Here is a 14,803-nt window from a genome sequence, read left to right as displayed (position 1 = left end):
GAAAATGTGAACAATTATCTTTTTACTGTTTACATTAAATTTATTTTTCTAGACCTTATAACATTAATGTAGAAAAACACATCTTTTGCCACCTAAAATATTTACTCCCTAATGACTGCATGTCTAGAAGATGATCTTTTTCAGTTCTTACTGCATTGCTTCCTTTCACACAGTGTCACCAGCTTGAAATATAGGTGAGGCATCTGTGGAAAGAGTGAGAAGAACATTCTCACTCATATAAGGAATACCCGTATCTCGTCTGGCATTATTTAACATTGACTCAGGATGGCATGTCATCATATCAATTGGATATAAAGAAGGACATAGACTGAAAATACTTGGTGACATTGCAGAGCAATGGTCACAAATCCTTTGTAGTAGGTAGATGCAACCACTTCAGGAAGAATAGCTGACAGGTAATATGGAGCCTGTGGAGGAGGTGGGATAGTCACTCTGAGCACCAGTGCTACGGTGAAGGAAGGAAGGCAGTAAGGTAAAGGAGGTCTGCTGCTCCCATTGCTACATTTGGGTGCTGTAGCTGGGGGGCAGTATGAGAGTGTAAATGTAGATGGTTGAGAGTCAGTGAACAGCTTTAACACATAGCTCAAGGCCAAGGTTTAGGAATGGACCATTGGTAGACCAGAGCCCTGAACTTATCCTATGTCTGCCATGAGTGATAAGTAAGAGTCACCTCCAGTCAGCATGTCAGAACTCTTCTGGTGGCTTCATTTCATGTGATTCCATGAAAGAAATTCTATGCTGTCCAGAAAGACTTATCTGCTCACCAAGCCACTCTTCTGAAACCAGGTTCCAGCTGTGAGATACGAAGACAATCCTATAGACATGGGTCACGGAGCTCCTTAGGGCAAATGGCTGACTCCATAAGGTAGTGGGTGTTGGAAAAAGAGAATCTTAGAATTAGTGATTAGGCCCATGTGTGTTTGGTCCAAGTTTGAAGCACTCTGCACAGATAGCATTGTTATCCCCAGCTGGCCCCAAGCACCAAAAGTGAACTTCAAAAATTTTGAGGAAGCTACTCCAAAGCACAGAGTTCCCCTGAGAAGGGAGCTTAGGGCAAGGACTCTGCTCAGCCAGGTCCAAGCATGGCACTGCAGTTTGATTGTGAACCATTTCAGGGCCAGCATTACTGTGCACCAATAGGCCTCTGCCCAGATCCCCTAATCCCTCAGAAGGCAGTCAGGGCTGCAAACTCATTCCAAGGATCCTAATAATTCTTGCCAAATCTAAGATTGAACAACCTTCCCCAGATACCACCTACAGAATACTAGCAGGTACTTTGGCTTTCCTATTATCTAAGGTCATTCACTGGACACTTCTACAGATAGCGGACAGCTGGGCTAACTGCTTTTGCCTGGGATTTATTATATGAGAAAATAAGTGGGAAGGGAGCAATTACTCGACAGATTCTCTTTTACCATTATCTCTCATCCCCCCAAATCAACCAGCTGCATGAACCCGGGTTTGCCTGTTCTATCTCTTTTCATATTTCTCCCAACTGAAATGCAAAACAAGGTGAAGAGTATGCATCTGGCTAATCTCCTAAATGAAACCCTATCCTAGACCAAACCAGTACTGGGCTTTTACTATAGCCTTTACTTAATCTCACCACAGACACCAGAGCTGAGCCCCAAGGATGAACTCAAACCATGAAGGAATATCAAGTGTCCAACAGACCAAGGGCCAAAAACAGGGACCAGATTAGGCAGTATGGCATATTCTCTGGCTATGAACCCTTCCTACAATCTTCCAAATTGTAAATTTCTAGGTAGGTTGAGATCCAATTCTCTCTGCCACTACCTTCTGCTATAAATATGCCTCAGAGGTGTCACGAGTCCCTGAAGAAATAAACATATCTGCCTTACACTAGGGCCCCCTTGGGGATAAAAACTGCATTACAGGAAGAACTGTCCAATAGAAATGTAATATGAGCCATACATATGTAATTTTAAATTTTAAATTTAAATTTTAAATTTCTAGTATCTACATCAAAAAAGCCAAATGCAGCAGGTAAATATATATTTTAGTTAATCCAATATATCAAGGTGTCATCACTGCAATCTACAATATGAAAATTATTAATAAGATATTTTACATTATATATATATATATATATATATATATATTTTTTTTTTTGTGGTATGCAGGCCTCTCACTGTTGTGGCCTCTCCCGTTGCGGAGCACAGGCTCCGGACGCGCAGGCTCAGCGGCCATGGCTCACGGGCCTAGCTGCTTCACGGCATGTGGGATCTTCCTGGACCGGGGCACGAACCCGTGTCCCCTGCATCAGCAGGTGGACTCTCAATCACTGTGCCACCAGGGAAGCCCCTACATTATATTTTGAACTAAGTCTTCAAAATTTGGTGTGTATTTTATATGTACGGCACATCTCAATTCAGACTAGGCATGTCTGAAGTGTTCAACAGCCACAGGAGCCTCTTGGCTATCATAGTGGACAGCCAGATCTTGATATTCAACTCCTTGATATTCATTCCATCCTTACAGACCCCTTATCATAATTTCTTTTACAGTTAGCTCAAAAAGCATATAGCATCCCTCTCCCAAAGGCAAAGCGCTCATGCACAAGCTGTTCATGTTTGATCATAAAGAAAAGGAGGTATGGAGAAGCTAGAAGAAATCATTCTCTTCCTAAAAGTGCTTCATATTGATTATTTTCTTTTTACATTTTCCTCCCATTCTGACAGAAAAATCTGTATTGGATTGATCGTTTTCCTCTTCTCCCCTGTTTTTACTTCAGTGTGTTTAGATTTTTTTTTTCAATCACTACCTTAGATTTTTAAGATCCATGAAGTTTGTAGTAAAAACTGAAGTTAGAATCGTTTTTTAAAATTGAATTTAAAGCCACCCAAATCAACATTATAATGGATTTTAGCACTCAATCCTATATATACTTCTCCCAAAAAACAGCAATTTCTTTGCCCATGTATTCCTTTTTTTTTTTTTTTTTTTTTTTTTTTTTGCGGTATGCAGGCCTCTCACTGTTGTGGCCTCTCCCGTTGCGGAGCACAGGCTCCGGACGTGCAGGCTCAGTGGCCATGGCTCACGGGCCCAGCCACTCCGTGGCATGTGGGATCTTCCCGGACCGGGGCACGAACCCGTGTCCCCTGCATCGGCAGGCGGACTCTCAACCACTGCGCCACCAGGGAAGCCCCATGTATTGCATTTTATAAAACCTGACAACGACGTTACAAGAATGTAAAATTACAGGTCAATTTCTTTCATAAACAGAGATAAAAACAAAACTTAAACAATGTATGAGCAAAAACAAATCCAGTATTGCACATGAAGAATAATAGTGGTTTATTCCAGAAATCTGTGTTAGATTTAAAAATGGAAATAAATCAATGTATTCCAAGAAGAGAATAAAAATGACATGTGATCATCTTAATAACTACAGCGACAATATATGTTGAAATTCAACTTTCCACTCAGTACAAAAACTGACATCAAATTAATAGAAGAGAATTTCCTAAATTTGATTCCATACATCAACAAAGAAAAATCTCCACCAAATGCCATGCTTAATGGTAAAATGTTGAGGGAACATTTCTTTCTGAGATGCTCTTCCCAGGTTATAATCCTCAAATTTGGCTCGAATAAAAATTTCCAATTCTTTCTTTAAAAAAAAAAAGGAAAAATGTTGACAGCTACCCCTCATCCATCTCAAGATCTGTAATTAATCTGTCAAGGATGTTCACTCTCACCGACGGGTTACTCAGCTCTAGCACTGAGTAAATGCTCAACAGGAAAGGAGTGAGAACACAGGAAAATTGGAGGTAAGAAAGGAGAAACTGAGATGCAGAAGAGCCTTGGAGTAGAGGGTACGGCTCAGATGGTGGGCAGAGCAGAAAGTTCAAGAGCTTGGGCGGCGCAGGGTCATCGGGACTACACAGTTGCAAGGATTAAAATACGGACAAAGGCTGGTAGGAAAGTAATACTTAGAGAAGGTGTAGATGGGGAAGCCGTGGTTGGTGACATTGTAAAAGGAGACCGTGCCGGCCTCATAGTCTAAGAACACCCCAATTCGGCGAGGGGGCACCATCATGGAGAGGAGCAAGGAGGTGGACGATTCCTCGTAGGCTCTGTATTCGTGCTTATGATGTAAGCCAATCACCCAGTATCCACTTTGAGGCTGGTATCGGGAGTAAACATTCCGATTGTTCGCAAACTGGTTGAAAGAGAACATAGGTCCCATTGAATCACTGCACACCCCCAGGATCCAGTCAGTCTTCTTGGACACGTCTACCTCCCAGTAATGCTTTCCTGAGGAGAAGTGCCGAGAGCCCAGGACACCACAGCCATAATGCTCTTCCAGATGAGACCCAGGCAGCTGAGCGCCCACAAATCTCACCTGCCTCCGGTTCTTAGACAGGACGAGATTTAAATTAGCCATGTGTGGATTCAGAGTCATGTCCACTGTGGGAGAAAGGTACAGCATCAGCAGATGAGAATGGGTATGTGGGTCTTATGACTCTGAGAAGAGGAAGCGAGGATATGGGTGGGAGGAATTGGAGCTAGGTGGTGGGGGGCTGGGGGGAAACAGCAACACCTCATACCTGAGAGTGTGTGTGGGTATGTTTGGCAAGGATAAGAACATGTCAGCTCAAAGAGGCCACAGTTTCTACTTACCCCAGTAGCTCTGGACATCTGTCAGCTCTGTAATGATAAAGAGTCAATCACATTATATAGAACCATCAGTCTCAGGTCTGCTATCTCTCTCTTACCTGGCTGAGAGGTGTGGCAGGGAATTCTATAAGGATGTGAACTGGCCATTTCATTCCCCCTTCAGTATGACCTGCATCTTCTTCAGCACATTGTGTCCCTCCCTCTTTGATCTCTTTCTCTGACACTATACCCAAATACCAACCATACCCTTCATTCTTTTTATTTCCTATACTACCACGATCACTCATCCAAATGCTATTCCCTGAAACTCCTCACCTCTAAACACTCGCAGCATCTTTTTCAGATCTGGGGCTCGAAACATACTCTTCAGCTTGGTGGGGAGAGCTTCTGGCTTCTTCAGGGTCCAGGACTCACTCCTAGAGAGAACAGACATTATGAATCTTCAACACTGCTAACCTTGGGTGTCTCTAACACCTGTCTCCTTCATCTCCCAGGCCCATTGGTGAACTTCAACACTCTTTCTTGAAGAAAATCAGCATCATTCTGCAAAGACCTCTGGCATAGGAGCCAGAAGAACTGGACTAAATGGACTAAAAACTAGCTTCTCACCATCTGTGTACACACTGATAAGATTTTCATTCTTTTTTTATTGGCTGTGTAGTATCTCTCTCTCTCTCTTTCTCTCTCTGTGTATATATATATATATATATATATATATATATATATACACACACATATATATACCACATCTTTATCTATTCATCTGTTGAGGGACACTTAGGTCACTTCCACATCTTGGCTATCATAAATAGTGCTGTGATGAATACTGGGGTGAATATATCTTTTGTACAGAACAGGGAATATAGCCAATATTTTATAATAACTTTATAATAACTTTAAATACTTTATAATAACTCTATAAAAGTATTGAATCACTATGTTGTACATCTGAAACTAATATACTCTTGCAAATCAACTATATGTACATCAATTTAAAAAACGTTGATAGGATTTATCCCTCAAAGCCTCATTTTTGTTTCTTTGTTTGGTTTGTTGTTGTTTTGTAAAATACAATAATTTTCCCTTCTTTCTCTGCATCCTAGAGACTGTATAATATTAAATAAAATAATGGCTGGGAAATCCTTTGCTACCTCTAAAAAAGATACAAAATACTTAAAATGTCAGCACCCTCTTAGAGGGTCTACAGGTATCTGTGTTGACACGCAGGACATCAGGACCTGCTGCTAGGGCTTTCAGAGTATCAGGTGAAGGGCTCCCTTAGAAGAGTCTGTGATTTAGGTCTCAAGGTCTTGCAGAGGCCTAGGGAGAAAGACCTTCAGAACAGCCTCTTAGGATTCTTGGTCTCTGGGAACGTTACACCAGTTGGAGAAAGGAAACGTCCTCACCTCCAAACTGAGAATAAAGACTTCTGAAGGAACAACAGGCTCCATAGGTCATGTGTTCGTGAGGCGCTTCAAGGTACCAGGTAGGTGGGCTACTTTAGGGGTCACCTTGATGAATGAAATTCTAGAGTAGGTGATAGAGAAGAGAACATATTTTTGTTCCAGGGCCAAAGCCACTCTTTTCAAGACCTCAGGTCTATGTTTTTACTGGAATTGAGAAAAATGGAAGACTGAGGAGAACTAGGTAGCAAGGCATGGCCTGTTCCAAAGCCAAGGGGGAAAGGGAAATTTAAGCAGCTGTCCCAAGAGCTGATTTCTGGACCTTGGAAAAAAAAGCAAATGGGAAATTTCCCTCTGATAAAGTATGTGGGCAAAGAAAATCCCTGTGTATTTTGAGGTAGCTATGAACTACTAGAATCAGGACTGGAAGCAGGTACAGGGGTTTGTGGAAAAGGAGTTCCATCACGAGGTACGTGGGGAGTCAGTGATATGGTAATCCTTGATTCTTAAGAACACTACTGTCCCAATTTGTGACCTTCTGCCACTCAAATTCTCCTACCATTGAAACCAAGTCATTCTCTTCACTTTGGGCGACCCCAAATTCTCATGAAAAGCAACTCAAGACACCACAGTCCTAAATCTTCCCTGCTTTGTGATTTTTTTTTTCCTTTCCCACTGACCACAAGATAACGCTATGGGTACAGGAGTCTTTTGTCAACCCAAGGGAACCACGTCATGTTCTACACATACCTTTTCGCAACATCGCTCACATCCTAGGAAAGAAAGAGACAGGTTAAGTCAAGGGTAATAGGCCTTGTCCTCTACTACAGCCTCATCCATGTCCCTCATCCCATTCTCACCACCCCATGATGATAGAGGTAGAGATGATCCAATATGGAGGCCACAAAGTAGAGATAAGAACTCAAAGCAGTCTCTCCCTGACACCCTATGTAGGGATGTCAGGAAATGATTCAATTCATTCATTAGTACCTTTATTTTTACAACAGAGTGTGTGTGTGTGTGTGTGTGTGTGTGTGGTGTTATATATGTACCTCATCTTTTATTTGCCAGGCACTGTGCCTGCTTCTAGATGCTCTCACATGACTCAGTCCTGATTTCTGTCCTCAAGATGCTCACATTCTGGTTGCTGAGGACACAAGGGCCATAAATGTGGTTGTTTCTCAAATTCCACCTCCCCTAACCCTCTATGCTACCTTTGCTGACTTTGTGTATTTTTCTTGATTTCAACACACACATGTATTGACGATTCCTAAATCTGTACTTCTGCTTACATCTCTTTTATATACCCTAGCACATAAGCCACGGGCACCACAAATTCAATATATCTGAAAGAAAACGTACCTTTCCTGCAACCATGAGGTCTCTTCTGTTATCTTCCATCTTCCTCAATGATCCCAGCATCCAGTCACCAAATGTAGACAAAGTACTGTGCTAAAAACTACCTGACATCCCATCTTAGACCAAGTCAGTGCATTTCACACCCTTACTGCTCTTTACCATCATCACTGCCACTGCCTGCCTCATTTGAGTAGAATTGTCTCATGGCCTCCGAATTGGTCTTCCTAACTTCTGCTCTATACACCTCAATGCAGCAGAAGAAAAGGCCAATGGTTTGATCTATGTAACATAGGAATAACTATTTTCATGGTATTGGAGCTATTTTTCATTGTACTTGACAAAAACACAACTCAAACTGGCTTGCATATGTAAAGTGGTAGAGGTGGATCCAGAATTGTATCAATCTTAAGGCATACTTGTAATAAGGAACTCAAATGATCAAATCAGGGTGACACTTCATGCCTCTTCCTCTTAGCTTTATTCTCAGGGTTCACATTTTGAAACTTGAAAGCTGCAGGCTTGCATCCAGCTGTCAAATCTTAATGGGTAACAATGTCAAACAGATATGGAAAAGAGAAGGAGGAAGTGTCTGTGATGGGCAAGTTCTGGAAAAACTGACTGTGAGATAACACTAGTTAAAATGGCCATTGGGCAGTCATACTAACTAGTGGGTAGAAGAGTCTAGACAGGTGCCTGGACTAGCTATTATATAAACTGATGATACATTTGCACTTATGAAGCAATTTTTCCAGTTTGAAGAGACTTGTAAAGGAGCTAGAACAAGTGGGGGAAGGAGCAAGCATTAGGGCAACCCAACATCAAAGATGAAGAAAAAAGCAAGAAGAATAAACTGAAGTTGTGAAACCAGAAGCAGTGAGTGAGGAAAAGCTCCAACAGGTGGAAAATAACTACCCCATGACCCCAATACTAGGGCCCAAGTATAAGTAAAGAAATTATTATTCCACCAGGAAAGGGAGCAAGAGGAAAGCAAGAAAGCAAACAGAAAATAAGGAAGAGCCTGAAGGTTCCAGAATGTCACAAGGTACATCCTGCTTCAACTTAATAGTCACACTATTCACTCTATGAAGCCAACAGCTGCTCAGATTTCAACCTCAGGTCAAGTCTCTCCATCAAATCGCTTTGGATTTGACAGCTTGCACCCTCCCAATCCACAAACACACACAGACCAGAGCTCATTGTTTGTGCCTCAAAAGTCCTGTTCAAACTTCTATTACAACATGTTCAATGATTCTGCCCTAGAGAAGAAAGTAAAGCAAAGAAGGGCTGGTAATTACATAAAAAATCTCTAAGTACTTGAGTTTGGTATGTGTTTGCCTGTGACTAAGCTGAGTGAAAAGAACCTGACCAATCCCAACACAGCATCAGAGACAGCAGGTACCTAATGGCCAGTGATTCTCAACAGGGGGAGGGAGGATAAGTTCTCCCCAGGGTCATTTGGCAATGTCTGGAGGGTTTTTTTGTCACAGCTAGTGGGATGCTACTGGCATCTAGAGGGTAGAGGCCAGGGATGTTGCTGGACATCCTACAATGCACAGGGCAGCTCCTCACAGCAAAGAATCTTCTAGCCCAAAAGGTCAATAGTACCAAGATTGAGAAATGCTGCAGTAAAACATCACTCGATCTTTTACATTGTATCAAATGAACTTTTGGACTATCCTTTATACATAAATAAAAATGAGACATTCCTTTAGCATTTGTACTTTTAATTATCCTATGCTTTATCCATGAACTTTGAACTGTTTAATAGGGAAGAGGCACTACAGGGTCAAAGGAAATTTTTTTCTTTCCCCCACCAAGATAAGGAGTCCCACATCAGAAGGGAAGGAAAGTTAGTCTCTCTTTGCCTTGACCATCAGACCTTGGGCTCCTTTGCGATTCCTACCTGCAGCAGCTCCGTTGTTGACCCCTGACACCGGCGCTCCAGGTCTGAGATGAGCTCTCTCAGGGACTGGCTCTGCTGGATCAGCTCACTCTCAGCTTCTGCTATGATGTTCAGCCCCTTCCTCTCCTCCTCCTCCAGCTTCTTCAGCTGCCGCTGCTCCTCTCTGTCCAGGATGCTCCTCAACTGATCAAACTGCTTCTGGATCCTGTGTCTCTCAGGTTCCATCTGATTCTTCAGGAACATGGAAGAGAAAGAGGTTGGTAGTCTGTTGAGCTGAGGGCCTCCTGTATAAGGGGTTGGGGAGGCAGGCTCTGTACTGCTTTCCTGGCAGGTCTCACTGGGGGGGAATGAGCAAATGGGGGAGTAAGTCCTGCAGAACCTGTTCTTTTCTCCTATTCTCCCTTCAGCTCTTCTCAGACCATTGGCCCCAGGCTGTCTTATCTAGGCTTCTGAGATAGAGACTTTGATTCCTAGGTGGGATTTAGATTCCAAGCAGCCTCTCTGGCCTCTCAGGATTCACCATCAGCCTCCCCTTCCAGTTTTCAATATTGAGAGCGGCCTGTGCATGACCTATTTTTCCAACTTTCAGAGCTCGAAACTATAGAACAAGGTCCAGAATCAGGAATTAAGGGCTGCCAATGGCCATGGTTCCTCTCCCATGATTGTCTTCAAAAACCTAGATTCCCTTTGATATGTTCATTTTCTAACTCCCCCTTCTCTCTCTCTGGCTCTGCACCAAGAACAATACCCTTGTTTGGAAGGGCTGCAGTGAAGGACGAGGCAAAGGGAAGCTCTTCTAGCTAAGTCAGGGAACAGACAGAACTAGGTCCCCTTTGCCCTCGGCTCCCGCGCCCTGCCCTGATTCCCGTCCCAGGACACCTTCAGAAGAACCTCTCTTACCTTCCAGGATGCCCTCTTCTCTCTGATAACAGCTGTTAGTTTCTCAGCTTCCTGCTGCTCTTGCCTCAGCTTCGTCAGAGACTCCTGGAACTTCTCCTGGAAGAAACACATCAAGTCAAGCAGGATCAAGTGTCAAATTGTTTCAGTGCGGAGACATGGAATGAATGGGGGAGAGATTATTATGCTGACCTCAGGAGATGCCTGTTCTGGAATGAAAAACTGAGAAGGTCAAAGTTATCTTTTATAAACAGGGGATAGAAACCACTGGGAATAGGCTGATTCTCTTTTCTCCAGGGGAAAGAACCTGACCATGAACCACTTTAAGTCCTTTACTCTCACTGCCAACATATCCCCTGAACTCAACCTGCCCTGCCCGCTACTGGCCCCGAGCAGCATCATCTACTCATGCAGAACCAATCATGAGCAGCAAGAAAGAGCTAAAGTCTCTGCTCTTGGCCAGAGGGGCTCTTTCTAGGTTCATCCTCTACATAAATAGGTGGACTACGAAGAAATTAGATTAGAGCATAAAGAAAAGTTAGTAATCTACCAAGGAGTCTGTCCCCACCTGCCTTCCCTCCATCTGGGCTCCCACCTGGTACTCCTGGGCAACCTCCTCCATGAGGAATGTGTGGTGACCACGGTGCTCCTGGGACCTCTCGCATAGCCAACAAATGAGCTTCCCATCCTCCTTACAGAAGAGCTGGAGTTTCTCTCCATGGTGCGCACAAAGAATCACCTTCAGCTGCTTCCCCAAGCCCAACACCACATCCCTGAGCCTGTCCGCTATGTTGGCCAGGTGCCGATTGGACCGCAGGTTCCCAGGCTGGTAGCTGGTCTGGCACACAGGACAGCTGCTCTCTTCTTCTTGGCCAATACCCAACTCCTTGCTATTCCCCATGATGCAGGCTTGGCAGAAGCTGTGTCCACAGTCTATGCTCAGGGGTTCTGTCAGGAGCTCCAGGCAGATGGGGCAGGTCACTTCATCCTGGATGTCCACCAGGACTGCTGAAGTCATTGTAGCCACTCTCCTGGCTCCTGCCTGCCCAGCCCTGACTTCTAAGGTGTTTCTTGTGTATAGAATCCTGGGTAGATGGCCAAAAAAGAAGGGTTCAGGGTAAGAAATGAGGCAGACAGAGGCAGGCTGACTGTTCTGGATAAACAGGTCAAGCACCTGGGGTAACAAGAGCTTCTCATTCTAACTTCAAGCATGTTCTTTGCCCCTGCTCACATTAGACAGCAATTTGCACTCTCATTAGAGCAATGATCACGGTTTCCTTTTACTCCTGCTGGATGAAGGGACAATGATGTGCTGGAGAGAAGTGGCCTTGGGTAGGCCACTGTCTGCTTAACCTTTTCTCAGCACACCAAAACACATCCTCAATGTTCAAAGCACCAGAACATGCTGCTGACTCAGGATTTTTGCACTTGCTGTTCCTGCTGCAAGGAAGCCCCTTCACCCTGATATCTGCATGACACTCTGACTTCATTCAACTCTCTCCTTACCTGTTTTATCAGAAGAGTTTGCTCTGTCAAGCCTACCTAAGGCATGGCCACCCACACCATCACTCTCAATATACTTACCTGCTTGATTTTCCTTATCACCACCTAATATGGATCTTTAATTGTCTGAATCCTCCCACTGGAATATAAGCTCCATGAGATCAGAGACTGCTTTTGTTCATTATTGAACTAGCTCAGTGTCCAACACACAGGTCCTCAACTTTTTTTTTTTTTTTTTTTGTGGTACGCTGGCCTCTCACTGTTGTGGCCTCTCCCGTTGTGGAGCACAGGCTCCGGACGTGCAGGCTCAGCGGCCATGGCTCACGGGCCTAGCTGCTCCGCGGCATGTGGGATCTTCCCGGATCGGGGCACAAACCCATGTCCCCTGCATCGGCAGGCGGACTCCCAACCACTGCGCCACCAGGGAAGCCCGGTCCTCAACTTTTGATGAAGAAAACTCTAGAACCTCCTCATCCCTCCATAGATGATTAGACCTTTCTCATGAGCTCCTTCACCTCTCTTTCACATGGTGCTGACATTGCTCTCCAGGATCTAATCTCCAAGATCAAAAGTATCATTTATTGTGATGACACGTCTACCTTCTAACAGCTCTTTACAGAGCCCTTTCATCTCTCATGGTCACCTTCCCAAAAAAACCCAAAGAAACAAAAATGACCACAATAAGGTGATGTTATATCTTTACAATTAACACTTGTATAACCAGTTGTGATTTAGAAATCATATTCCCCTGTTTTCTTTATCTCTCATAGGAAAACTCTGAATAAATAAGAGTATTTTTAGCCTCTTGATAAAGAAATAGAGACAGTAAGTGACTTTATAAAATCACACATCTTATAAAATCATAGATGTGTTCTAAAAAGAACCTGCTGTATAAAAAAATAAATAAAATAAAACTCAAAAACAAATTATGCTTCGAGGTAGGGTCAGTATACCCATCTTACAGGTAAAGAAACCTGGACATGGAGGTTGAATCAGCTCTACTGTGAACTGAGAGTGAAAGGGGTGGCCCAAAGAAAACCAAGAGACTTGTGAGAAGAGAAGGGACAGTGGGCAGGTGAAACAATGGATGTTTACTATGTCTACTAGTTGTCCCTCAGCTACCGCCCCTGATTCATTCTGTCTGGTATTATGGTTAGGTGTTTTCATGTGTATCTACCCTCGGATTGAGAGCCCCTGAGAACTATGTATCTGGACTATGTATTTGTTATCACTGTATCTCCTGGAGGACCCAGAACAATCCTCCGAATATAGTATATGCTCAGTAAATATTTCTTGACATTATTGTTTCATTAAACTAGTTTAAACCAGAAAAAATAAATAAATAAACATAGAGTTGGCAAAACCTATCATGTCCAGAGTCCTAGTTCAAAGCTCTGTCCTCAAACCTCATAACTTTAACCAAAGACAGTGGTGAAGGTGGTCAAAGTCAGGCACAGACCTGGTGCTTTGGGAGAAGAGATTTCACCAGGCCTGTCCAAAACTCTGATAGGAGTCTTAAGGTGCCCGTGTGTGGGGGACAGAGGGGACAGGTGGGAGAGTCGAGGCCACATATGTTCTAGTGAGAGTTCACAGAAAAACGACCTGAGGCAGAGGTATGCAGGTGGAATGGTCGGGACAAAGAGGTCTTATAGCATTTGGGGAAAGTATTTTAGAATTGCTAATAGGAGAAAAGTATAAAAATGGAGGAAAAAGAGGAATGAAGTATCAATACATGTTATAACAAGATTGAGCCTTCAAAACATTTGCTAAGTAAGTGAAGTCAGATACAAAAGATTACACACTGTATAACTCCATTTACAGGAAATATCTAGAGTAGGCAAACCTATAGACATGGAAAGTAGATTAGTGGTTGTCAAGAGTTGGTGGGAGAGGGAATGGGAAATAACTGCTAATGAGTCTGGGGCCTCTTTTGGGGGTGATGAAAATATTCTGGAATAAGATAGTGGTGCTCGTTGAAAAACTTTGTGATTTTTCCAAAAAAATGAATTGTATACATTTAAAGGATGAATTTTATGGTCTGTGAACTATATCTCAATTTAAAAAAATTGTATGAGAGGAAAATAAGAGGGAGAAGCTATCTTGTGACTTCTGGTTCAGAGTTGTCCCAACCCCACAGCTTTTACACAAGGCATGCTGTGGGAGAGGATCTAAGAGTCAAGCACAGTGCTATAGTTGGTATGGGGAGATAACGGTGAATGAAATATATACTGTATGAGGAGGTGTACCATTCAGACTTGGAGCAAGAAACACATCCATTTTTGAACACATAGCAAAGACAATCATCATTAATGCAAGCAAGTATATATGCATGCAGGTATTTGTTTCAAGGAACAGTGGAAGGTAGAAAATAATCAGAGACCATCTTCTGATCCCTTTTTATGTGAGGTAATGGCTGAACTCTTTACAGGTAGTATGTTGATATAATCCAACCCCACAATAACTCTATAAGATACGTTTAATAACACCTATTTTACAAATGTGAAAAGTGAACTTCTTAAAAAGGTATTCAATTACCAAAGTTCTCAGAATGAATAAGTGACAAAATAAAGGTTATAATCTAGTTTTATGCAAATCCAAACCTCAGGTTGTTGTCTGGTCCTTAAAGGAAGAGAATGTTTCCTTTATGCACCACCCCCACCACCACCTGCAAGGGTGCTCAGGTCACAAAGTGGCTCAGCTTCTTTCTACCCACCTCCTGACTGGTGCTTCTCTCATTTTTTGGGCTGCACTGATTCAGCATAATAGTCCCCTTCTTCCTGGCATTTGAAGGCATCCTACAGCTCTTCCTAAGCTATGTGTAGGCTCCTTCTCCAGCCCTGTTCTGCTTCATTCCTGGTGGCACATCCCCAGGGCTCAGGCTGCTTCCCTTGCCCTGGCAGGGTGAGGTGAGAAGAGAAGGCACTGACACTGGAGTAACACAGACACAGGTCTGAATCCTGAATTTATCTGTCTCTAGTTCTGGAACACTGGGGTATTTCCTGATCTGAGATGTGGTTTAATGTTTTGTGTATTGCTCATAACAAGTCCTCCCTTATAGCACGCTTGTGATAAA

At 43.2% G+C, this 14,803-nt stretch overlaps 1 protein-coding gene across 1 annotated transcript; it reads right to left on the bottom strand.

Annotated features, from left to right (window-relative positions):
• Positions 1–3,892: 3,892 nt before the first annotated feature.
• Positions 3,893–11,284, bottom strand: TRIM6 (tripartite motif containing 6; the record flags this gene model as incomplete). Its single annotated transcript, XM_079709327.1, has 7 exons — positions 10,823–11,284; positions 10,231–10,326; positions 9,331–9,561; positions 6,819–6,841; positions 4,981–5,081; positions 4,669–4,695; positions 3,893–4,455 (listed from the first exon to the last, which is right to left on the bottom strand). Exons 1-7 carry the CDS (start codon positions 11,243–11,245, stop codon positions 3,893–3,895), a joined length of 1,464 nt encoding a protein of 487 aa, XP_079565453.1. The 5' UTR covers positions 11,246–11,284.
• Positions 11,285–14,803: the final 3,519 nt, after the last annotated feature.

This window comes from Hyperoodon ampullatus (genome assembly GCF_949752795.1).
Source record: "Hyperoodon ampullatus genome assembly, chromosome: 7".
Lineage (NCBI taxonomy): Eukaryota > Metazoa > Chordata > Mammalia > Artiodactyla > Ziphiidae > Hyperoodon > Hyperoodon ampullatus.
This window is presented reverse-complemented; position numbering and strand designations above follow the sequence as displayed.